Genomic DNA, 24,475 nt, shown 5'->3' with positions numbered 1-24,475 from the left:
TATTTGTATTATTATTTTTTCCTTATTTAATAAATATTTACATACTGTTTTTGTTGCACTCCTGTATTGTATTGTGTACTTGTTTTGTGCCTGACGTACGATGTGCTATTTTTTGTTGAAAAAACAAACTCCATCAAACAGCAGATATACTGTACTAGAAAGGAGGAAAGAGGCTTTTGCTATTGCTTTACACTTAGTAAACTGTTAAAAACTAATAAAATAAGTAAATCACAAGAAAAAAAACACCTACTGTATACCTTCATGTTGATACACTATTTAATTATACCAATAAAACTAACACTTACCGTTGCAGAAGTGTCCTTGTGACATCAAAAACAGTTTATATTTGATTAGAATTTAATAATGACAAGTCTCAGATGTTTTGACAGTCATTTTCATTACACAATCATTTCAAAGCCGGGCAAACTTGGCTTGTATTTGTGCAACATATATGCTTTTACAAAGCTTGTTTCCACATGCAAATGTATACATTTAACAATGATTCCACAGAATACAATAAAGACAATACAATAATCTTTTACTCAATTTAACTTCAATGAAATATACAAATTTCAAAAGCTAGTCTATAGGGTAGCGACTGTACTTGTAATAATGTGATATGTAGGCTATTTAAATCAATGAGTTATAGTGACATTCACATTACACATATTCACATTACAGAGGACCTCAGTTCAACTGGTTTTAACTGTTTTAAAGATTGTGTTAACCTTCCAGAATACATGGAGATGCTGCTCTGTGGGGATCTGAGTGAACTGTTGGAGTGGCTGTGTGGCTGTGTGGCTGTGTGTGTTTGTGTTTGTTGGTGTGGACATCATTTTGAGGTCTACTGGAGCTCATACAACAAATCCTGAACAGTCGATGCCAGCTCCAGAAACGTAGGTCTCTCATCTGCTTTCTGAAAATAAAGCAAAGTAAGATTGGTTGTTGGAAAATATCATCATGATAATATCAGTCTCTGTACAGTGTCATTGTCATAATTCAATTTTTTCCCCCATGTAACCTCCATTGAAAACCACATTACAATATAGATTTCACTTACGTCAAGCCAACAGCTTGACATGATGCTGTAGACCTTTTCATTGGCCAGCTGGGGGCGGAAGAGGCGCAGTCCCCGGGACACCTGCTCCACTATTTCCGTGTTGTTTAGGCGTTCATACGGAAGCCGTCCCAAAGTGTACACCTCCCACATTAGAACCCCTGATAAAATATGCATGCACATAGGTAAAATGCTTGTATACAGATATGAATATATAGTTTAAGTCATTTAGAAATAGATTACACTTATAACAGTCCAGAAACACAGCCATGAACTGACAGTTCATCATGAAATTAATTTAAAAAGAAACATGGATTTCTGTACATATATGTTTACTCACCATATGCCCAGATGTCTGACTTGCTGCTGAATTTGCAGTAGAGGAGAACCTCAGGAGGCGACCAGCGAACAGGGAATTTTGAACCTGCAGAGCTTGTGTACTCATCATCTAAGACATACCTGTGGATAGAGGAAGAGGGATTCAATGTCATACCTTATCAGCCACCAGTGTCTATTTATGTGTCCTGTAGTTCATGTGAGGTATTTTACCTTGACAGTCCAAAGTCAGTCACTTTGACAGTACCATTGCCATCTACTAAGCAGTTCCTGGCAGCCTGAGGATAAAGTAAACAACGCACTCTTGATTTAATTGTAATAATTAAACCTACTATCTTCAACCACCTAATCCCAGTGTATTTCAACATAGGGTGATGCAGTGATGTAGGAATGCAGTGGGACGTGTATCCTCGTCTCTCACCAGGTCTCTGTGGATGTATTGCTTCGACTCGAGATAGGCCATGCCCTCAGAGACGTCTTTACACATCTCTAGGAGCTGCACGGCTGTTGGGTGCTGTTTCAGGCCCTCTCTGAGGTAGGTTAGCAGGCAGCCATTGGAGAGGAACTCAGTCACTATATAAATGGGTCTCTGTTTAGTGCTGACACCGTATAGCTGGACCAGGTTCTCATGGCGAAGCTGCCTGGTTTGAGCAAAAAGGAGAAGGAAGTTAGATCTTATGAGCTAGTTTTCCTCATAGAGGTTATAGAAGCCACACTTCCCAGTGTGACACATCAGCTTTATGAGTCTCAGGCACAAAATCAACACTGGTGTTTATCATTTAAACTGCAGTCAATGCAAGACGTGTGAGCTCAGTCTAAAATTCACTTAGTTTTTCTTACATCATGATTTTGGCTTCTTCTATGAAATCATCTTCTGACATGGAGCCTTCTTTAATCATCTTAATGGCCACGTCGTGCTGGCCCTGCCATTTTCCATACTTCACCACTCCGAACTGACCAGTGCCAAGCTCCTTGATGAAGGTGAGGTAACGGGGGTCAATCTCCCACACACCTGGGGCATACAAGAGAGGGCAGAGGAGCACTTTTTAAATCATTTTTAAATACACACTTTTATCTGAGAGCATTTTCTTACATTTGAACTGTTTTTAATCTGTTTTGGTTTAATTTTTTATATGTTTCTCAATAATTTACTGTGTGTGTGTGTGGGTGTGTGTGTTAGGGCAATGGAAAAGGGGCCTGCATATTGTATGACTGTATTTATATCTGTTTTTATGACTGCTTTGTATACTTCTGCAACTTGACCACCTGAATTTCCCTATCTGGGAAAATAAAGTTTACCTTGACCTTGATTCTGTGTTCTATTTCTAAAGCAATATCATTATTTTAGCATATTTTATAGTTACTCTGTTTGTTTTATGATGAAGTACCTTGCAACTATGCTTAGAAAAGTGCTATATAAATAAAGTTAGACTGACAATTGCTCAACAAATGGCCTTTTGCCCATAAATGCTAATTACAAATTCGATTAGATTAGATTCAGCTTTGTCATGGCATGCAGTAGGTACCAGTGCACCAAAATGCTGTTAGCATCCAACCAGATAAACAACAGCAAGCACCTTGATATTAGTGGATAAATAGCATAGACTAAACAGTATATACAGTAGAATGAGTCAGATATTTCATGTACAGTATAAGCAACAGCAATTATCATTACTATCATGATTATTATGTTAATACATGCAATGTTTATACAATGTCAGAGAATTGGCAGTTCATATATTGCACACATTCCTAATCAGTCATCAAGTTAACTACCAGATTAATCACCTTTAGTAATGATTAAGAGGAGAATATATTCAGAAGCCAAGAAAGCAGGTGCATCTAATCCCTGTAGCCTGTAACTCAAGTCATATTTAAACACTTACCATAGCCAAGACCTGCTGTTGATGGAGGCCGTGCCCGGTTAGATACAATGTATTTCAGCCTGCTAACCATACCTAGTGAGGGAGAAAACATAACCACTTTATTACCTTTAAATTAAAATGTTTGATAGGACAGATGGACATATCAAACATTCTTTCATATTCTGCTTGTGTGCATATATTTTGTTGCTTTTTCACCTGCTGAGTCACTTCCTTTTTCCTGCTCCCTCAACTGAATTTAGTCATATCCTATTGTATAACACATACCAAAGAAATAAGATATGAGATATCTTTATGTTCAGAGCTATTGACCTGCGGCGTTATGCTGGTGGTAGTTGATAAGCTCTGGGATGGTACTGAAATTATGCTTCTCTGCCAGGTAAAACTGTCCTTGTGCAGTGGTACAGATGTTATAATGTCTGCAACTTCCTCCAGTTTCCCTGTGGAGAGGAAAAGGAAGATTAACTTACAATAAAACTAGTCAATAGGTCTTCATTGACACAGTTGGTTATCATAGATCATGTATGCATGAGTAGGTAGTATCTCCTCTGCGTTATCCACAGTATAGTTCAGTTTCAGAGTCATGTGATGAAAAGTTCTGCTGGCAGATTAATCCAAGTTTTGCATAAATAATTTACATCTCTCTCCCTCTGTGGCCCACTGTTTCCGCTTTCATTTCATACAGTTCTTCTTTTTATATGTTCACACATGACTGGAGCTACTGGATACAGTATAGAAATGGTGCACCATGTAGCAGTGTCAGCTTACTCACCCGCCACCCTTGCTGAACAAAGACACTGTGTACTTCCCAGCCTTGCTTGAGTCTCGTACCAAGAACCCTCCATCTTTGTTCTGAGAGCGGGAAACAACACACAAACTTGAAAATAAGTAGTTCATATAATTTGGCTAAGTTCAACTTATTTATTGATGCCATTTTGTATAAGTATCAGAATTTCATTCATTGAGTTTACCTCAGTCCTCAGTAGCTTTTCTGCCTGGCTACGGTTTGTATTCTTGCAATACCAGCTGTGAAAATAAAGGTGAGTATTATTATTCCTGAATAGTCTTTTTGAAGTTTTTATTGCTTCAGCGATCAAAAATACATTTACGCACAACTATACATGTTTTTTTTAATAGGGAACTTTATGAAGGGTTCATCTACTAACAGAAGATATACAGTAAATTATACTGTGATATACAGTAAATGATATATTATCCATTAATAATGGAAACCAATTCATTAATTTGGAGACTGTATATTAGAGCCCATACTCACTCAAATCTTTCTAACCCATTTTCTGCTTCCACAACATAATTACTTGGTATGTATCCTTCTTTTCTGCAAAAGAAAAGAACAAAGCAAACCCAATATAATAACCACAGGCACACAGACAAATACACAAGTAGCTGTGCATTTTGGTTAGTAGTATCTCATAAACAAATTCATGCTCCTGGCTCTCTATATACACATTTAATATATTTAAATAGGAGATGATAAGTATTGAAATGACCTTGTACCAATCATGCTACACAATGTTCTTATTTCCTTATTTTCCCTTATCTATATGGCACATGGGATGAGGTAGGCAAGATAATTCATTTGATGAAATGCATGAAGAACACATACATATTGTACATATACATATTCATATCTCTAAGGGCTTGTCTGCAGCACTTTATGCACTTTTTAAAATGCATGCACTTCAAATGCATCAATAAAAAAATTCTCAATATTCCAATCATTTTACTTTTGGAGAGACTTTTCTGTCTGTTTTGATGTAGATGCAGGTCTAGGACATACTGTATATTCACATCAGAGATTCATGAGATTAAGAATAAACATGATTTTTAAAACTCATATTTAATATTAATAGATTTCTACTGCTTTCTTTTAACTCACTAGCGACATCTCTTCTGTTAACTTTTGTATCACACTCATCTCACCCATATTTGTCCCGAGCTCTCCACCAGTTTGAGTCAGCCATCTCAAGGATGGTGTACTCTTCGTCCTTCCTCAGCTCCAGGTCCTGAGGTGTCATGGGTGTGTAACAATACTCTGCTATGACAGTCATACCTATAGAGGGGCCAGGCGGCTCAGGCGGCTGTGGAGGTAAAGGCCGGCCAGGCTTCTCCTGAAACAACGTAAGATTAGTGGATGTGTTATTAAAAAAGTCTGTCTGTAATCAGTGAATGCTGTTCTTATAGGACTGTGTGTATACCTCTACTGGAGTAGGAGGGAGAGGTTTTCTGGATCCCCTTCGCCGAGATGCTTTAGATGTAAAGCCTATTAATCATAACATTATTTAAATCTGTCAATTTTGTCAAAGTTAAGTTGTTGATTGTGGCAGATTTCAAACCAAAGGGACTCTTGTTCTCACCGTTCTTACTATCCAGCACCTTGCACCCCATAGCTTGTTTGACTTCCTGCTGGCAGCACAGCCATGTCCCATCCACCCAGAAACAAGGGTGATACTTCTGCATCAGATCTTTGTTGAAGCGCACCACTGTGCACGAGTATGGACACACACACACACACACACACACACACACACACACACACACACACACCACAAGGACATTTACATTAAATCAACATTTGCATCTGTATAGGCACACAGCTCCTCTGTTGTGCAGGCACTGGGTGATGTTAAGATATGGTTTAACATTGCATATATGAGATACTGTGACTGTCAATAGACAAAAACATCAGATAAAATTGTAAATTTGTATGCATATACCAACTTTCTTTCAGCTTCTTTATCCACTGAGTCCGAATATCTTCAGTCTTCGCAAAGATATACAGCGGCCCCTCGTCGTAAATGATCTGTGGTGAAAATGAAAAAGAAAATAGCCATCAGCTGTTTTTTTGTCAGTTATCTATCGTTCAATATATTGGATCAGATTAATGTGTTTTAAATATGACAGGATGTATGCAATTATATTTACATCAACTGAAGATAGAAACTCTACAAACTGTTAATTTGGGGGTTTCTCTTATAGCTAATATAAGCCAGAAACCTTTTTACAAGCTACCTTGTCTTGTAAGTTAACATGTAAGCAATGGCAACACCTGCATTGTCACTGAAAGTCCCCAGTTCATCTGAGTGTGAGAGATGGTTTCACTCTTTACAGAGGACTTTCACAATATTAACAATTGGAGAATAGAACAGCTTTGTCTCAGTGACTCGAAATTGAAACATTATTAAAGAAGAAATATATTCCACATGCTTTAGTATGTAGCCGAAACTGATATTTTGATAAATAACAATCTTGTTGTCACAGAATCTGAGCTGAAGTAACTTCACAACCCTTTCTTTCCATCCCCAAAAGGAACCAGGAAGGATAGAGGTAGGGGGTTTTATACCAGTGAAAAGGTGAAGTGGCTGAAATTATTTACATTTTTGCAGATTTGTCTATAACCTTCATTGCTGTCCCTCTTGGTTAAAGAAGTAAAAATAGACAAAAATATCTACCTGGAATGCATACATGCGCTCTAGCGGGGCGTTGGGCTCTGGCTGAACCGTCTCTACACACTTGATCTTTTCAAGGTCAACGGATCCCTTTAAACCTTTTCGCTTCTGCTTAACAGATGAGGAAACAGATCAAGTAACTCAGGGATAAACAGACACATGCAGCTGCACAGGACTTTAAAGTTAAGACATAATGTTTGAATGCAATGTGTGCAATAAGATATTTTTATTTAAATACAGGAATTTTAGAGTTTCATGTATGTACTCACCCCTTTGTCAGGATCAAAATCATAGTAGGATATTTTTTCCTGAGTAAGAACAAACCATCTCTCCTTGTAGTTTAAGGGGGAGGTCTTCTTCTTCTGCTGAGATCGTTTTATGAAAGTTTCTTCCAGTATGTATTCTGACATGATTGAGTCAAGATTTATCTACGTGGGAACAAGAAATAATATAAACTTTATGAAAAGCATAATAGCAGCATAGTATCTAGATGACTGAGACAGCACACTCACACCACAGTCACACCTTAACACTTAGAGCTGTGACCGACTCACCCATTATTACTATGCTTATCTTAGCAGTATAAGACAGCCATGTGTTCTGTTGCACTTCACGTTGAATTAGTCTTTTATTTTCATTACCTTCAAAAACATTTTACGAGTAGATCTCTTTAGACAGAATTTAAGTGAATACGTACCCACACTTCATAGAGTCAGAGCAACACCACTACGGCAGGTGAGAGTATAGATCTGGAAAGAGATGAAGAGACATGCAGCATGAGGGTGAGCACTTATCAGTGTGTGATTAGCTGTAGTTTGCATAAGCCCTACTTTTAATGCCGACGACATCCTCTGTTTCCAAAATTTCCTCCCATGCCACATCTGTTTCCCTGAGCTATAGTTACATGTATATCCTGGTCATTAGCTCAGTGACCCAAATCTATGCTTTTGTAGTGGGTGACTGTGTGAGTAGATTTTGGATAAAAGCGTCCGCCAGTTTCCTTGTCTACTACTACTACTTGTCTCCTTCCACTAAATCTTTGTAATATGAGAAGTTGTACGGGAATACAGCACAGTTGCTTGCATCCAAAGGTTTTTTGGTGGTGGTGGTTCATGTCACATACAGTAAATGCAAATGTTTTTGACTGCCCTGATGGGGAAACCTTACTTTACACAAACACCACTTTTTAAGCTTGGTTTTCTATTCTATTTTTAGAATCCAATGACCCAGCAGCAACTCAGCTACTTATTGTAAGTGCGTGTAATACATCCTGAAATGTAAGTTCTTAGATATTTGGTGTCTCACATGCTCTCTCTCTCTCTCTCTCTCTCTCTCTCTCTCTCTCTCACACACACACACACACACACACACACACACACACACACACACACACACACCAATAATTGCGTTTACCTATATTATAATCATGTTTAATAGTACCATATTAAAACACCTTTTCTGTTATCTCTTTTTATTTTATGACAGTATATGGTGTCTTGTTTTCAGCACCTTCTAACCGCCAGTACTGAAATGAAACTTTCACCTCCAGAGATGCAACTTGAAACCTAATTCACTAGACTGTAGGTGTGTTTTTACCTTTGTTCAGCCTATCAGTTTATGTGCTATTAAAAGGTAGAAAATCAACACAAAATCAGCAACACAATAATCCTTGACATGTAGTATAATTTATCCCAATTGACACTTTTAAAGCACTTTAAAATATGTAGTTTGCTTGTAGAACTTTTGTTGTTACTGCTCTCTTAATATGCACTTTATATTTTTTCCTGTTTTGGTTTTCTGACTAATAATTGTGTCATATCCTGTGTGTTTTGTTAAGATGTATGTGTACGTGTGGGTGCTCTGCTGCGCATACTTTTAAACTGGCCTGCTGGAGATAAATAAAGTTCTTTGAATTGAACTGAAAGTCAAAAGATACACCAGTGACAGGCCTGTGTGTGTAAGTAACATCTACTATGAAACAGACAAACAAAATCAGTTTTAGTGCAGCTTTAGTTGCAGACGACTGATGATATAAAACCACCACCACTATTACCAAAAAGCGCTATTCACAGACGTGCTCTCGTTAAGCAGAAACTCTACTTTACTCTACTTTTGCACATCCCAGTACCGAATAGGATGGGTGCTGGGTCAAAAGATATCTCAGACTTCTTCCCAGAAGCCTCGTGCTCGAAATGCAACAGCAGAAAATAAAAGTCCTTTAAGCAGGAGCTACTTGGTGTTGAACGGCTACTCTGTTCAACTCTAAAAATGTTTAACACACATATAATTTTAAAGTACAGAAAGTCAACAAGTATACAGTGCATTAATGGTAGGAAGTCATACTGGGATAGTGCCATGACAAATATGGACAATAAGTCAGATGCTCAAACTCACCCTTGTTACACAGCTGAATGCTTATGGTCTGTTAGTCTCTGTCAGATGTGTTTGCACTTCAGCTCAGCCTATTTTCAGCTTGTGAGCACTTCCTTCTATCATCTGAACTGTAACTATAACACTACCAGAAACTTCTGTCACTCCCTGCTAACCAGGAGAGAGACATTTCTTCACACTACAGTGACAATACCTACTGGTTTTGTTTGTGCCGTCATATACAGACAGCAGTGTTCCCTATTCTGTGAAGCATTGTTTACTCATTCCTCATTTGTCTCCGCCTAATGTTTTTTCACATCACTAACTTTAGTAGAGGTCAACAAACCCTGGTAATGGGTAGTAGACACGCTGATGTGCTATTCCTCCCGCTCTCTTTCTGTCTGATCGAGTGGCGCGTGTTGACTGAAACCTAACCCCCATATTTCACTGTATTGTGGCTACCAGAGGAGGATTTTTTTTTTTTCATTTTCTGAAGGGAGTTGACTCACGGTGGCTGACACAGACAAACTCATAGGGAAGTTGCATCAGTGTTGTACTGCAATATGAAGGGAGAAGAGACCAAGTGCCCTGCTGTACTTCAATCCGACATTATATCTTGTCTCAAATGTGGTTATTGTTAGTATTTTTAACATGTTACATACATGTGATGCGTGCTGTTACACACACCACTTCACCCCTTACTATTTTAATACTACATGTTACATGCACTTTTTGTTTCTGCAGAGTGTAAGAACTTTTTAACACTAGGTTTTTTTTCTCACTTTGTGACGCTTTACCTCTCAGTGGTTTGTGTGTTCTTGGGTTGTGAATTTCTGTATAACTAGAGCCGTCCATTTGACTATCTGCAAATTATGAATTGAGCAACTGCACTCGAAAAACACAAAGCTATCAGCTATCAAAAATGCAATCATTACTGTTCACAGTGCAACTTTTCACTCACAACATTGGTCAAGAGTAGCCAAACAGCATCCTTAAAATAACCTTTTTAATGTCATACACTCATCTTTTTACAAGACAAGATATATCTCAAAATATGTTTGACCACTTATGAGTTGGTTGTCTGTGAGAGTGACTGACAAGTGGCTTGTGAATGTGCAACTATGCACACTGTGACAAAGACAGTGCAATGTGTTTAAGTTGTAAAAGGCCCCACAGAAATAATCTTAAATACTAATAAATGTAATACAATTATTTATTTTGTTGCATGATATTTGCTATGTATGACACTGCAAACATAACCATATCCGATGAAAGACTTAGTTTAACAGGAACCTGTCAAGATGCTCTCTTTCCTGACGTTTCCGACAGATAAGTGTGTGGTATGTACAAGAAAATGTGTTTGCGTGTGTGTATATGTGTTTGTGTGTGTATAGGACAGAGACAGCAAGAGCAAAAAAATAAAAAAGAGTGTGACAAAGATGTTCAGTCTGAGTCACAAGTGTTAATCTAAACCACAGCGAATACTCTCCCACTCACAGATTAAGATACCACATCAATTTGAGATTGTGGTATTCTGTGAAGGTGAATTATAAGAATACACTCATGGGATTTTAAATTTCCTGTGATGCATGTAAACAAAATTAGCTTTAGGGAGCATTTCACAAATTGTAATGCAGAAAAGTGCTAACTAATTCACTAAAAACAAGATATTTGTCATGCATAAGTGATATAGTAGGCAACCACACGAAACTACTATCAGATCATAAACCCAACTTATATCTACATCACTCTAGTACTGCAAGATAGAGTCATACAAAACATGCAACAAGTTCTCAACACTGCAAAGTACAGCAGAAAACACTGTAGTACATCAGTGTCAACAAAATATTGCATTTTGTCAGATAATGTCACTATGATTTGACATATATATTTGTAGTTTTATAGTTATGACACATTTAATTTAGCATCTGCATACAAACAGTACAATCCGGTACTTGCAGAAAGCTGCATGATACTTATTAGTACTTGTAGTCTTTCAAATGACACGCGTGCATAAAGTTGCTTCTATCATTGAATAAATGACTAAAAATACTTCTTGACCTTACAGCCTACATTCAAAGAGACTTGTCACTTACCTAGACAGTCCCCGCTCCCAAAAAAAGGCCAAGCATCAGACAAACAGGTGCTGAGACTCGAAGCAGTGGCATGAACCTTTGACTCAGTAGCTCGCCTTCCATGAAGTGTGTGTTAGTCTGTGATGCAAGAAGCTAAAACCCACCCACAGAGGAATTGACTCTGCTTACTTCCCCTTTTTCTTCCTGCTTATTTTCATATCAGCCCTCTGGACAGTTTTGGTGATAAGTGAAAGAGGGCTAAACATTAACAATGTACCATATTCGGGTACTGCATATAGTTAGACTAGATAGTTAGACTAGACTTGTTATTCAATCTACTGCCAATATGAATACTGCAGTGAAAGGGCTTAAAACCTATAATTTATAAACTTCTACATGGATTAAAAAGACAACTCATTTTGTTATAAAGTGACAACATTTTAACTTCCGTCATTCACTTTAAAATTTGAGCTCTTTGCCAGTGTTGGAATGTAACTAAGTACATTAACTCAAGTACTGTACTGACGTACAAATTTGAGGCACTTGTACTTTACTTGAGTATGTCCATTTTATGCCACTTTGTACTTCTACTCCACTACATTTCAAGGGGAAATACTGCACTTTTTACTCCACTATATCTATTTGCCACTTATAGTTACTTTTCAGATTGGGATTTTACACAAAATAATATATTTTAATAGTGTTTATTCTGCTCTTTTCTTCCTTTTCTAAAAAGTGTTATGCACTGTATTGTTATTATTATTATTAAAAACATATGATACACTTATATATTATGATGCAGTACTATTACTATTAATCTATAATAGTAGTGGTTAAGGTATCTAAAATTAGCTCCACATTGATGAACTACATTAAAATGTTCTTACGTGTATTTGTTAGTGATAAAAACAAACAATATAATAGACTAATAATATAACACTCTAAAAGAAGCCGGTCTGCATAATGAGTACTTTTACTTTTGATATTTTAAGTACATTTAATAATACTCCTGTACTTTTACGTAAAGATCCCTTCCACACATGTATTAAAACATACAGAAATACTCTGCTTGGAACAATAACGTGTTTCTGATATGGTTTTTTGCAGAAAAAGTACAATTACCACATTGACATCTAATCTTTCTCTTCTCCCTTTTCTCCCTCGTTAAAAATTCCAGAATCTATAAATATGCAAATATATTTCATTTCACAACTTTTTCCTGTTGGACACAAGATGCATCCTACTTCACTGTAATGTCCAGTCTCAGTGTTTGTGCACTGGAGGTTTCAAGTTTCCACATCACACTTGTGTAAGTTGAATATTGAACCAGGATTGGCTTCCAAACTAGCTGTGATGTCACAAATCCTGCTCCTATGCCCGCCTCTTAAAATCAGATTTTCAATGAGCTCAGAGAAACTTTCCAGTTCCAGCAGATAAATGTGAAAACAGCCTTCTAGTGTCAAACTCTGCACGTATATCAGTCTGCACAGTGAAGCTCAAACACCCAACTATAAAAACTAGAAGAAAAAACGCTGCTCTTTGCTGTCCCGTTTGCACTTTTTGTCCTCCTGACACGTCTCACCGCCAGGGGGCAGACTGCGGCGCCACATCACCGCGGAGGTCTACTTGAAGAAGTTCTTCCGGCCTCGTCCTTCCTCTTTTCCTCTGCATCGGGGCGCAACCATGGTATGAAATTATTACACGGATACTCTTTATACAATCAACCTTAATCTTGTCGATAAAAGAATAACTTCTGTACCCAGTTGGTTCAGAAATGTTAACAATCATTTGATGCACACAACGATGGTGTTATTGTCCATTTTGTATTTATTTTACGATGTCAAATTTATCTTGTATCGATGTCTGATTTGTCTGTAGCCAAACGACGTTGCTAGTCGCACTCACACTCAACCCGGCCTTTTATTTAAAGGTTAATATAGCTTGTGTGTCAGTTAAAGCAGCCGATATAACAAACAACAGCCCATTAAATGTTAAATTATTGCAATGCCACAGGTTTACAGCCCTATTTCACATTGAATCAATGTTAGGCTTCAAAGCTAACGGTAGCTAACTCAAAGCTACAATGTGTAACACGAGCTTTCTGTCCATTAACAAGATAACACTGTGTTTAAGGTGCACTGTGTAAGATTTGGCCATAATTTTAGTTGAAAACATTCATCTTGATGCGGACTCTTTGTCATTTTAAGCAGCATCATGTATAAATGTTGTTTTTTTTTGCGAATTAACACGTTAGCTAACTGTTAGCATTGTCTGAAAATATGCAGCTGACAGAGTGGCTGGATACTCAAATTCACTTGCTTTCTATATGAACATAGTATATTTTTCTGTTAAAAGGGATAAAAGAAACGCCTGCAAACTTACTGGATGCCACAAAATTTAATCTGGACAACGTTACGATCAGACTTGGACCTTGGTCAGGTCAAAATGCTTGTTTAAAAAAAAAAAAAAAAAGTAAAAACACGTTTTGATATTTTTGAGGTCTGGTCTTTGTATTCCTGCTGTTTTTGATTAATTTAATTGAATTGTTTATTGCTTTGAGATTATTAACACTATGGGCAGGTTGGATAGTTAACCTCACTTGTCATCTTAGAGCTTGCTACCATAATGCTGCACATGGATGTATAAATATAGGTGTGTTTTTCCAATTTTACAAGCATTTTTGACGTGACGAAGATCCAAGTAGGATCAAAATGTCCTGGATAAATTTTGTGGCTTGGACCAAGTTTGTAGGTGTTTTTTATGTTGATGCTGCTTTCTAATAGCCTTGCACCTACGTGATGTGTGTGTATAATTACTGTCCTTCAACTCATATTTTCCTATCTGTCAAGGAGATCGGTGTTGAGATATTTCACTGATCTATCAGGCTTGTGTCATGTTTGCTCAAGGTTTCTCTCCTGTGTTTTTTCAGGTGAACGTCCCGAAGACCCGCAGGACCTACTGCAAGAAGTGCAAGAAGCACCAACCCCACAAAGTTACCCAGTACAAGAAGGGAAAGGATTCCCTCTATGCACAGGGTGAGCTATTTGTGCTTGAGTCATGAATGTGTTTGTGAGAAATTAGCTGCATCACAACATGTAGCTAATCTGCAATGTTTCTGCAGGTAAGAGGAGATACGACAGAAAGCAGAGCGGTTATGGTGGTCAGACTAAGCCTATTTTCCGTAAAAAGGTAAGTGTAACTGCCTTGTGCTGTTAAATCTGGTATGTAAAAAAAAAAAATTACACCAATAACACTTGATTTTTTTTCAGGCTAAAACAACAAAGAAGATTGTGTTGAGGCTCGAGTGTGTCGAGCCCAACTGCAGATCTAAGAGAATGCTGGCCATCAAGAGATGCAAGCACTTCGAGTTGGGTGGTGACAAGAAGAGAAAGGTAGGACTCACTGATGTGTCTGCATGCGAATTCCTACAGTGTGTATACTGTAGTTCACTGTATTTAGGTGCTTTAATGCCGTCTGAATCGCCTAGTTTGGTGTCTCAGGTCAAAATCAATGCAGTCCACCCCAAAAATGTGCTCTACTTGTGGGTGCACAGTTGGTTTACCGAAACTTGCTGGATTCAGTAGGGTGTTATGTATCACATATTATGAATCTATCAATACACAATTACAACAATCTTTCCAACTATCCATATCTTGACAGTTCACTTAAACTGACATCCTGCTCAGGTTATGCTTGACAGCAGAGTGACCAAGAAAAGCACATTTGATTAAATTTGACTCAGCAGCTGGCAAATGATGCAAACTTTTGATGGTTTAAGCTGAAAAGGAGCTTGACAAATATCAGAAATGTAACACATTGCAGATGGGAACTAAGTATGAGAACCATTTCTATGTTTAAACGCATGTTCACAAGAAAAGGTCGAAGAGGCAGGACCCAGTGAGAGAAATGACCATGAGAATCAGGATGGAGAATAGGAAATCAAATATTGGACTTGTCCATTTTATCAGAGCACATTGTGCTCTTAACAGTGTAGGATTGTATTGATAGTTACTGGAACCATGTGACTGTAGCTGTAAAATAGGTGTTGAACAAAATTATTTTTATATTTTTGTGTTGAATTGGACTTCTTGTATTGTGTAGATGTTTACTAGTTTTTCTGTATCTATTGTTGTGTCGGTTTGCATTTTAGTATTTAAATAGGCATATTATTCTGTCTACCTATTCAATATTTAGGACAAATTAGAGCTTATGAGTCTTGTTGTCCAATCTAATGTGTATTTTTTAATTTTTTTTACATCAACTTAATACCACAATGACATTAAAACATAAGCACCGTGTCTGTAGAAGTTAAGGAAATTACAGATTCTCTGCCAAGCAAGTTGCTCCCCTGATGCTGCATCTTAAATGAAAATCTGCCAGATTGCTTTATATCAAATTTGTAGATTAACTGTGCAGTAAATGCACCCATTTTCAGGCCCATTGCTCCTGATGAGGTTAATTTGTGTTAAAGTGGTAAAATTTCTTTTAACATTTCTCTTGACTAATGCTTGTGTAGTGATGCAAGGGAGGGGGTCAAGTGAAGACATTTCAGAGAAAACAGGGTCTTTTTATTTGGTGAAATTTTACTTAAATGCTTCAAAAACCACTGATGAGCCATTTTCTCATATTGAAATAGATTTGTCCCATAAAGCTCATGAAGAGGATATAAGAATGTGTCATTAGCTACATCACTTCTTAAAAATGAAATGTAAATTCATGAGGATAAACTTGTGGACCAAACTTATTTTAACAAGGACAGTTTATAACACAGTAACTTGTCAGTCTATTTGGTTTAAAGATGTTGATCAGAATCTGCCTTTTGATGTAGGCTAAGCAAACAAATATGAAGATAACTTGTTCAAATATTGTTCAAAAACACTTCAACCAAATAATATAAATGTTTCATTAATTGGCTAAAACTTCATGGTAATTTCCAGCAGCATTTAAAGTGAATATAGTTCACTTTTATTGATCATGTGCTGTATCATGTTTTAACATTTGAGCTATATGTAATCAAAGGTTTCCCTCTCTTCTCTTACAGGGCCAGGTCATCCAGTTCTAAGCTGTGGGCCAGTCTTCTGGATGGAGTTGTCACTATTTTCAATAAATGTGTTAAAACATACTTGAATCTGACTCTTGCTTCACCTTATTTTCACTTGGCGTGTAAAACTTGCAAAATTCAAGCTTGTCTTATTCAGGCAGTTAGACTTCTTGAAGGTTTTAATTCTTGTATACCATCAGCAGCCTGATCTGGACATTTCACTTCATGTATGCAAAAATATTTACCAGTGATTTGACATTAAAGATCCTAGTTGTTAAAAGAAAATACTGTTAAACCTTTTCACTTTATGTGTGTGTGTATGTATATATATAGCCTTACTTTTACAAAAACTATACATTTTAAAAACAAAAATAAACGTCCACATAAGACAATTATAATTGTGTAGGCAGCTAAAATGCATAACCACCACTTTTGTGAATGACCCATAGACTACAAAACAGTGGCGTGCTTGTGTTTGATGGACGTGTCCTGCCATTGTGGCTTGTTTGGCCTCTTTAAACTGCTGTTGATGGGAGTGACGGTCAACAGAGCGGTGCCTGAAGGGTTGACAGATACCACCACTTTGCTGTGTAGAGTCTGAACACCCATCTCCTTGTACTGAGGCAGAATCTGTGTGACGTTGCACTGCGGGTCACAAATTTTCCAGCTAGGAATTGCGCTGATGGAAAACCCTCGTGCACCACCTATCTCCTGTCTGTTCAGCACCGCGATGGCCATCCTGTTCTCAGACAGAGGCCTCTCCCACACCTCATAACTGTCCACCTGTGGAAGAAGTTATGTTTTAGTCAGTTTTACCACTTTGTTGTAGCTCACATTCATCAATTTAATTGCAATCAAGTCTTGGTTTTGTGACATTCAGCATTTCCAAATAGGAGCTAAATGCACCATAAATGCTGACAGCTGTTATTCCAGAAGGTGACCATGCCTTGTGTCACCTCTCACACCCACCTTGGCAGAGCAGTATCCCTGCTTGCCCAATGGGTCCTGGCTGATGGCGATGATGTGTCTGTTCTGTAGCAGCTCCTTGGAACGGGGACAAATGTCCCTCAGATCATTAGACATGAGCAGAGGGGCTGCCATGATGGCCCAGAGCGCCATCTGAGACTCCTGCTGTTCATGACTCAGGCCAAAGTTCCCGATCACAAGCTTGGAAAATATATTAGTGTCATGAATATATAGATAACAAGGTAATTTAGTCTTACTGACAGCATGCTTTGTATTAACAACTTAGTGTTAGAGGATAGGTTCAAAATCTGTCTGAAAACAGCGGTCAGATATCAATATAAACATTGAAAGAAGTTTCCTTGCTTTAATCATTCTTCTCTTTTTCATATCGGCTATTTAACGATCTCTTTCAAATGTACTTTCAGTGTTAGTGATGGGGGGCCAAAATCCACAGTCATTTTGTGCAAAAATATATTTAAAAGTTGTATGAAGCTTCAGATACATTTTTGCACAAAAGCATTATGAATTTTGGCCCTGATCACTTACACCAATAGTGCATTATGACATAAACAATTGTTTCAAGACAGACTTGAGAAAGTCTGTGATGTGATGCCTTTTCCATAAAAGTAATATTTATAATGAAAAGTTTGCTTGTATTTTTTGTTCTTGGCTGGTGCCTGAAGTGAATAATCCTACTGTCTCATAACTGTGGCATGAAAATAGGATATAAATACAACTAAAGTGTTGAAAATTTTAAATGAATAGTCTGTCATTTTGATAAACATGCTTATTTGTGCAACAACTCGTTTCTATTTTCTTCTGTTTATGCATGTAATTACAGTGATTGTGTTGCACTCTCGGCACTGTCAATACTCAATACTGTGCCTGAACGTATCCAGTGTCGACAATCAGCTGCTGTTCTGCTATCATGCTGCTTTTACTACGCACCCTGTGTAGACGTTTTTGTAAATCAGCCAGCTGCTGGCAGTAGCTCCATATTAACTGTACAGACATGAGCATGGTATTGATCCTCTCATATAACTCTCGGCAAGAAAATGTATTTCCCAAAATGTTTCTGACCTCCAGTTCAGAAACAAAGCAGCACTACACTGTCTTCAAAATGCAGCATTTTGGAAGGGATTCAGTAAGTTTATAAAATAACAATGATACTGCTTGGTATATGAAGGCTACTGGTGCATAGCTGCTGGTTCTTGGTGCTTAGTTTGAGGTCAAAGAGAAGTGTATGAGAGCTTAAGTAGAGCAGAGTACCATATCGGGGTCGTTCCAGCCCCCAGGGCCAGCCGCGGGGACGATGACGTCCTGATGAGCAGCAGTCCAGTCCAAGATGGACTTGACACTGCTCCATGAGTCGTACACGTCAACAAAGTTGCGCCAGTGGTTACACGTCTCTCGAATGGCTGTGTAGTTGGGCTGGAGGCACAGAAATGCTCTTTAATGTTGTATAACATGATGCACGACACAGTATCATCATGTCATTGATCATTAGCATTAAAACTAATGTAGTTTCTCTTTATTGAGTTATGTGCTATTGTATACATATATACATTTTGGGAAATAAGTCACACATTGATAAAGTAGTGAATGTTGACACAAAGACAAAACAAATTCTCTCTCACCTGATTAAAAGGCCTCTCATACAAAGGCCACTCACAAGAGTACAGGATACCTTTTCCAGTTTTGTTCAGTGCTTTTGACATGTTCATGTAGCCTTAACCAAAACAAATATAAGTTTGTTAGAATAAACTTTTTACATGATGTCCAAAGAATTAATATTTAGATATAATTTTAAAGTCAAATAGCACAAAAATATTGTTTCCAGGATTATTTACATGAGCATCAATAGGCCTAAGTAACATCTGCTTGCACCACAATTAACATTGTATAATAATTTCCAAAAAGCACACACGTTAAACTACATGGCAGCAATAAGTGACAGGGTACTGTATCTGGGAACTGGTGTCGTCATGTTCAAATAATTGTACATTTGAATTCTACATTAAAAACTCACCTTCCCCCAGCAAAGTCCAGTTCATAAAGCAGCCATCAAATTTGAGCAGATCCACGTCCCAGTCAGCGAAAGTCTGAGCATCTGTCTCATAGTAACCCAGACTGCCAGGGTATCCAGCACAGGTATTTTTCCCAACATCTGCATAGATACCCAGCTTTAGACCTTTAGAATGGACCTAAAAATAAGGACATCATACATTATAATAATTCAATTCATTTACTTTAAAAATATGGACTCCACTTATTTTCTGAACATGTAATGATTCAGTACCAGCAGGTGGCGATGTTACACCGCTAAAAAAAAACAACTTCATGTTGCTGTTAAAGGACACAACTCTGCCTTAGACCTTATGGGCTTAAATACAGGTATATCCCCTTTTTAGCTGCCTTTGCTGCCTCCCTGCATGTAAAGCCTGTGTTAGAAATGAACCTGTCAAAGTGGTCTCCAACTCAGAGTGATCCTCTCTGTTGCAACTGTCTGTAGCAAAGAGATTCCTACCTGACACAACATATGCCTACTTATCTCCCTTAGTGCCAGGTGCTGATTTAGTACCAGCATGAAATCTGAAACCCGGGTTCCACATCTGGTCCTTTTCCTCTTCATTATGTAAATAATTTCAGGTCGGCGCGGATGGATGTATAATGAATATGTAATCTGACTGTGTAATCACTTTTATTTCTAGAGTTATTTAACCAGAGCTTCCCAAAGTTTTTATTTGAGAAAGAATTTCAAAGTTGATTCGCACTGCACCACTGATCAGACAACATTACATCCTATGGGCTCTTATCTGTGTTAAATATAGGTTTACAATTATAAAACAGTGTATAATATATATATATATATATATATATATATATATATATATATATATATATATATATATATATATATATATATATATATATATAATGCGGCAAAGAGAGAGGAAACTGTAATGAAAACAGTCATCTTAGTGCATATTCCCTTTTTGCTTTCTTTCCAGGGAGTGAAATAACTGAAATAGAAGTATTTCTCACTTTCCTTAAGTCCCTCTGAAACCCAGTCTCTCTTTGATGTCTATGGAGGAATTATGGCACTAATACTATATTCACATCCAGAGTCTTCACGCTGCTTTTATACCCACTGCTCACATAGTCGGCCAGTTTCTTTATGCCCCCCGGGAATCTTTTGGGGTCTGCCTGCAGGCGGCCCTGGGCATCGCGCTGGTGGGAAGGCCAGCAGTCATCAATGCAGACGTACTCGTAACCAGCCTCTTTCCAGCCCTCCTTCACCATCACATCTGCCATCTGCATGTACAGACGCTCACTGCCAAGGCAACAGGAGGAGACAGGCGGGGCTGATAGTATCTGTTAGATGCCAGTGTTCAATGTCGTGTGCAAGAGCAACATGGCAGACACAAATACACGTTAAAGAAAACAAATGCCAGTTTTTGTTATTGTCCATTGTCAGCTGATATAACACAATAACATTTCAACCAATAGGCTGACATTTGGCACTTGTGACACTTTGTTGGGCAAAGTATCCTGCTGGAACAGGATTTTGCAGATTACTGCTGATTAGGGCTGCAAATAACTATTATTTTCATTTAATTCATAGTCATTTGGACTATAGAATGTCAGAAAATGGTGAAAAATGTTGATCAATGCTACCAAAAGCCCAAGATGCAACCTGAGATGTCCAGACCAACAGTCCATAACCCAAAGATTATCAGTTTACTATCATAAAAGACTAAAAAAATTAGAAAATATTCTCATTTAGAGGGCTGGAATAAGAGAATTATTGTATTTTTTCTTAAAAAAATGACTCAAAATGATTAATTGATTATCAAAATTGTATGGCAAATTAATTGTACTCTGTATTCATCATAGAAAAACACTAAATTAAACTTGTATTACAACTAAAATATCTCATAATCATGGAAAAAAACTGGACTGGTAGACAAGAGTAACCTCGGTCGAGTGTTTAATCTGCACCATCCCAATGAATTAAGATGCCTGTGTGATATAATAATTTTATCTACACAGTTTTAGGGCTGAAACAATTTGTGGATTCATTGATTAGATAATCAGCTGAAAATGAATGTGTTATATTTTGATAATCAATTTATCGTTTCAGTTACACTTTTTAGTTCCAGCTGATTAAATCAGAGGATTTGCTTAGAGTGTTTTACATTTTGGTAAATGGATTATCTTTGTGCTTTGGACTGTTGGTCAAACTCATAAGACGTCAACTTGGGCTCTAAGTAATTGTGATTAATTGAGAAAATAATCAGCAGATTAAGCACTACTGAAACTAGTCGCTGCAGCATCACACAATTTACCTTTGTCTCTCTTTCTCTTCTCTGATTCTTGTCTTTTAAAACATTGTCTCTCATGTCTCTGATTCCATCTTTTCCATTTGTGGAAATGACTGTATTACCGTTTAACTCGTCTGGAATGTGCTCACACATTTATGCTCCTTGTTTGGAAAATGCTTTGCAATTACAGGTTATTGGATTACTAGATAACTTCAATATCTCCAACATCAATATCTCTACATGGCCTCAAACCAAAGAGGAAATAAAGGCAAATTAAATCAGGAAGTGTCATCATGGTCCTGTCTCCTCAAATGTCATTAGCTGAGCTGTCATAATCACGTGTTTTTGTAGCCACAATTATAACAATCTCTTATGAGTGTCTGAATTGTGAGCTAAAGATCTTATAATACTGACATAGTAGTCAATGATTTCTTCATAATTACAAGGTACAACATTGCAGCTACGTCATAACCATGAGGTAATAGTACCAATACCAATATGTAAAAATGCTTTTATAAGTATAAGCCCGACGTTTACCTACATAGGTAAAAGTACATAAGTATAATCAGCTAAATATACTCAAAGTACTAATTCTACAGAAAATGTCCAATATTACTAAATTAATATATATTAAATGATTAGATTGTTAATACTGATACATCTGCAAGTAGCATTTCACTATTGTAGCCGATTGAGGTTGAACTATTTTTAACTTTAAGGTCTAATCAAGTGGTTTTCAGCCTAGAGGTGGGCCCCCCTCCTAAGAGTCCAAGGATAAATCTGGAGTGTTTTAAGAATGATTAATGGTGAAGGAAAGAAGAGGAAAAAAACTGTTGGGCCTCCAACAGTTATGAAACCATCTGAGACATCGGAAATGTGACATTTAGCCTCAGGTAGACACCACTTTTTTGTCAGAAGCCAAAAAAGTTGGGAACAACTGGTTTAAATCAGTATATCAGTCAGTATTCGGTATTATCAGTATATTGTATTTTATAGGATTATCATATGTTTATGTAAAATCTTTGAAGCTATAAAGTAACTATAACTGTCAAATACATGTAGTGGGGTAAAACATACACTATTTCCCTCTGAATTACTTAGGAACATACTCCACCTTCTTTATAGTAACATGAATTCAGTGTATTGTCATAATTATGATATAAGTAATTAGCCTATCACAAGAAAGCTTTTGATTTTTTCTTTTTTGTTGATAGCTGTGTGCTTGTGTAATTACCTCAACTAGTTTTCCTTTTGTTTATTCTTGTCTCACATATTTCTTCATCACCGCGTATGATTGTTTTGTCGTGTTATTGTGCTTTTTGTTGACAATGATTTTTTTGTTGGTGACAATAATGGTTCTATATAACTCATGTTTTCCCCTAACTTACTTGTGCTGTAAATGTGTTCAGTAAAAGAAATAAAATCATTAGGAAAGAGGCTGTCAGAGAGGAAAAAGAGTAAGTTTGCTTGTTTAAACCCACAAACTGTGCAGGCTGTGCAGGATCACAGCTCTGTTGACTCTTACCTGATGCAGTTATTAGGGTCCGTGTCACAGTCGATATTACACATGAACCTCTCCCAGTGCAGCCAGCCCATTGTGGGTTTCAGCGCCAGACCATTGTCCAAGGCTCCAGCAACAGGGCAGATTAACACGAATACTGCGAGGAGAAACACAGCTCTGCACATAGTTACTTTTTAAATCGACCACACAGCGCAGACAGTTACAATATAACCCGCTGTGTTTGTTTCAGGATCCATTTCCTCATCCCCTAAACGTCATCAGCCCTCTCCGGAATGATCGACAGAAATCTGGACCAATCAAATCAAAATGCGTCTGTAACTGTCCAATGGCGTTTCACCCGGAGTCCCTGGTTACAAACTAGGAAGCGCCACCGCTAGAGTCAGATGAAAATACAACAAGGAGAAGTCAGATGACATGAAATGACAGGGTAATATATCATGTCTTGTGCTTCCACTGATACAACAAAAACAACAGCAGAAAGAGCCAATATATTCAATTATTCTGTCATATTCATTGTTAACAACATGGAGATATTATAACCTCTTACATAATAAAACTTTAAATCCCTGTAGGGACAAATGAGCATAAAATACCATGAGATAAATAGTATTTTCGAGAGCCCTGCAGGTGGTACCCCCCTTGTTCCTCCTACTCTCTGTGTGATGTGTACAGTGTCCTTATCAGAATCACAAACGGGTTTCTTGCCAAGGAGGTTTGCACATATAGGAAAAAATAGAAGGTTAGGTGATCATAATAATACAATTTTACAATAAAAAATAAGTGACAAGAGTTTAAAAATATATTGTACAAGATGTTAACTGGGAATGTTCAAATGTTCATAGTTTAAACAGTATAAACAGTACATGTAATGTGCAAATGTAACGTTGGATGTGATGAGTTCACAGATGTGTAAATGGTGACATTTTTACAAAAAATAAGAAAGGTCCAAGGCACTCTTCTGGCAAAAAGTTTAAACGAACGTGTAGTGTCCTTGGGCAGGATAAGAGTGTAAGAATAAGATTGTCTATGTACATGACCTCAGGTTTACTTTTGATAAATGGATTAAACACATATTAATTTAGGAAAAGACATCATGAGAGCACACTATCAGATGAAATAATAATGATTTTAAAGGAGTATTTTGACATTTCTGGTTATATGTTTGGAGACTAGTTGTCACTGTGAGGTTGCCAGGCAACCAGCAGAATCTCCAGGAAGTATAAGAACTGCTGGCTGCTTTATAGTAAACGTACAGATATGAGAGTGGTATCAATGATCTCACCAAACTCTTGGCATGAAAGCAAACAAGCATATTTTCCTAATGCTTTAAAGTTAGATTTTGATCCAAAAACCTGTTTCAAAATACTTCAAGATCAGGTAGTAAAATAAAGCAGAACCCACCTAAAGACCTTTATTATGTCAGTTAATAT

At 37.4% G+C, this 24,475-nt stretch overlaps 3 protein-coding genes across 5 annotated transcripts; 1 reads left to right on the top strand and 2 right to left on the bottom strand.

Annotated features, from left to right (window-relative positions):
• Positions 1-378: 378 nt before the first annotated feature.
• Positions 379-11,466, bottom strand: btk (Bruton agammaglobulinemia tyrosine kinase). Of its 2 annotated transcripts, none has more exons than XM_042417981.1 (19): positions 11,213-11,466; positions 7,444-7,495; positions 7,016-7,174; positions 6,750-6,854; positions 6,019-6,100; positions 5,655-5,780; positions 5,496-5,560; positions 5,221-5,408; positions 4,553-4,615; positions 4,248-4,302; positions 4,049-4,128; positions 3,589-3,716; positions 3,280-3,351; positions 2,234-2,405; positions 1,815-2,034; positions 1,607-1,671; positions 1,398-1,516; positions 1,061-1,218; positions 379-916 (listed from the first exon to the last, which is right to left on the bottom strand). In XM_042417981.1, the coding sequence occupies exons 3-19, from the start codon at positions 7,154-7,156 to the stop codon at positions 845-847; spliced, it is 1,911 nt and encodes a 636-aa protein (XP_042273915.1). In that variant the 5' UTR covers positions 7,157-7,174; positions 7,444-7,495; positions 11,213-11,466; the 3' UTR covers positions 379-844. The 2 variants fall into 2 exon arrangements, with proteins under 2 accessions (XP_042273915.1, XP_042273917.1); XM_042417983.1 differs by lacking the exon at positions 11,213-11,466 and adding an exon at positions 9,141-9,263.
• Positions 11,467-12,774: 1,308 nt separating this feature from the next.
• rpl36a (ribosomal protein L36A) lies at positions 12,775-16,313 on the top strand. The gene is made up of 5 exons (XM_042419442.1): positions 12,775-12,877; positions 14,121-14,226; positions 14,313-14,380; positions 14,461-14,583; positions 16,233-16,313. Exons 1-5 carry the CDS (start codon positions 12,875-12,877, stop codon positions 16,251-16,253), a joined length of 321 nt encoding a protein of 106 aa, XP_042275376.1. The 5' UTR covers positions 12,775-12,874; the 3' UTR covers positions 16,254-16,313.
• An 83-nt stretch (positions 16,314-16,396) lies between these two features.
• Positions 16,397-23,299, bottom strand: gla (galactosidase, alpha). 2 transcript variants are annotated; one of them, XM_042419439.1, is made up of 7 exons: positions 23,049-23,299; positions 20,358-20,532; positions 19,228-19,402; positions 18,836-18,927; positions 18,468-18,629; positions 17,202-17,399; positions 16,397-17,015 (listed from the first exon to the last, which is right to left on the bottom strand). In XM_042419439.1, exons 1-7 carry the CDS (start codon positions 23,207-23,209, stop codon positions 16,683-16,685), a joined length of 1,296 nt encoding a protein of 431 aa, XP_042275373.1. In that variant the 5' UTR covers positions 23,210-23,299; the 3' UTR covers positions 16,397-16,682. The 2 variants fall into 2 exon arrangements, with proteins under 2 accessions (XP_042275373.1, XP_042275374.1); XM_042419440.1 differs by having other exon boundaries at positions 20,358-20,573; positions 23,049-23,137.
• Positions 23,300-24,475: the final 1,176 nt, after the last annotated feature.

This window comes from Thunnus maccoyii, chromosome 8 (genome assembly GCF_910596095.1).
Source record: "Thunnus maccoyii chromosome 8, fThuMac1.1, whole genome shotgun sequence".
In the NCBI taxonomy this organism is placed as follows: Eukaryota; Metazoa; Chordata; class Actinopteri; order Scombriformes; family Scombridae; genus Thunnus; species Thunnus maccoyii.
This window is presented reverse-complemented; position numbering and strand designations above follow the sequence as displayed.

Coding starts and splice junctions, on each gene's coding strand:
- rpl36a (XM_042419442.1), top strand. Junction 14,227..14,312: donor GGATTCCCTCTATGCACAGG/GTGAGCTATTTG, acceptor ATGTTTCTGCAG/GTAAGAGGAGATACGACAGA. Junction 14,381..14,460: donor AGCCTATTTTCCGTAAAAAG/GTAAGTGTAACT, acceptor ATTTTTTTTCAG/GCTAAAACAACAAAGAAGAT.
- gla (XM_042419439.1), bottom strand. CDS start 23,209: ATGTGCAGAGCTGTGTTTCTCCTCGCAGTATTCGTGTTAATCTGCCCT. Junction 20,533..23,048: donor GACCCTAATAACTGCATCAG/GTAAGAGTCAAC, acceptor TTGCCTTGGCAG/TGAGCGTCTGTACATGCAGA. Junction 17,400..18,467: donor GCTGGAACGACCCCGATATG/GTACTCTGCTCT, acceptor ATATTTTCCAAG/CTTGTGATCGGGAACTTTGG.
- btk (XM_042417981.1), bottom strand. CDS start 7,156: ATGTCAGAATACATACTGGAAGAAACTTTCATAAAACGATCTCAGCAG. Junction 6,101..6,749: donor AGCGCATGTATGCATTCCAG/GTAGATATTTTT, acceptor TTTTCACCACAG/ATCATTTACGACGAGGGGCC. Junction 917..1,060: donor TGTCAAGCTGTTGGCTTGAC/GTAAGTGAAATC, acceptor CTTTATTTTCAG/AAAGCAGATGAGAGACCTAC.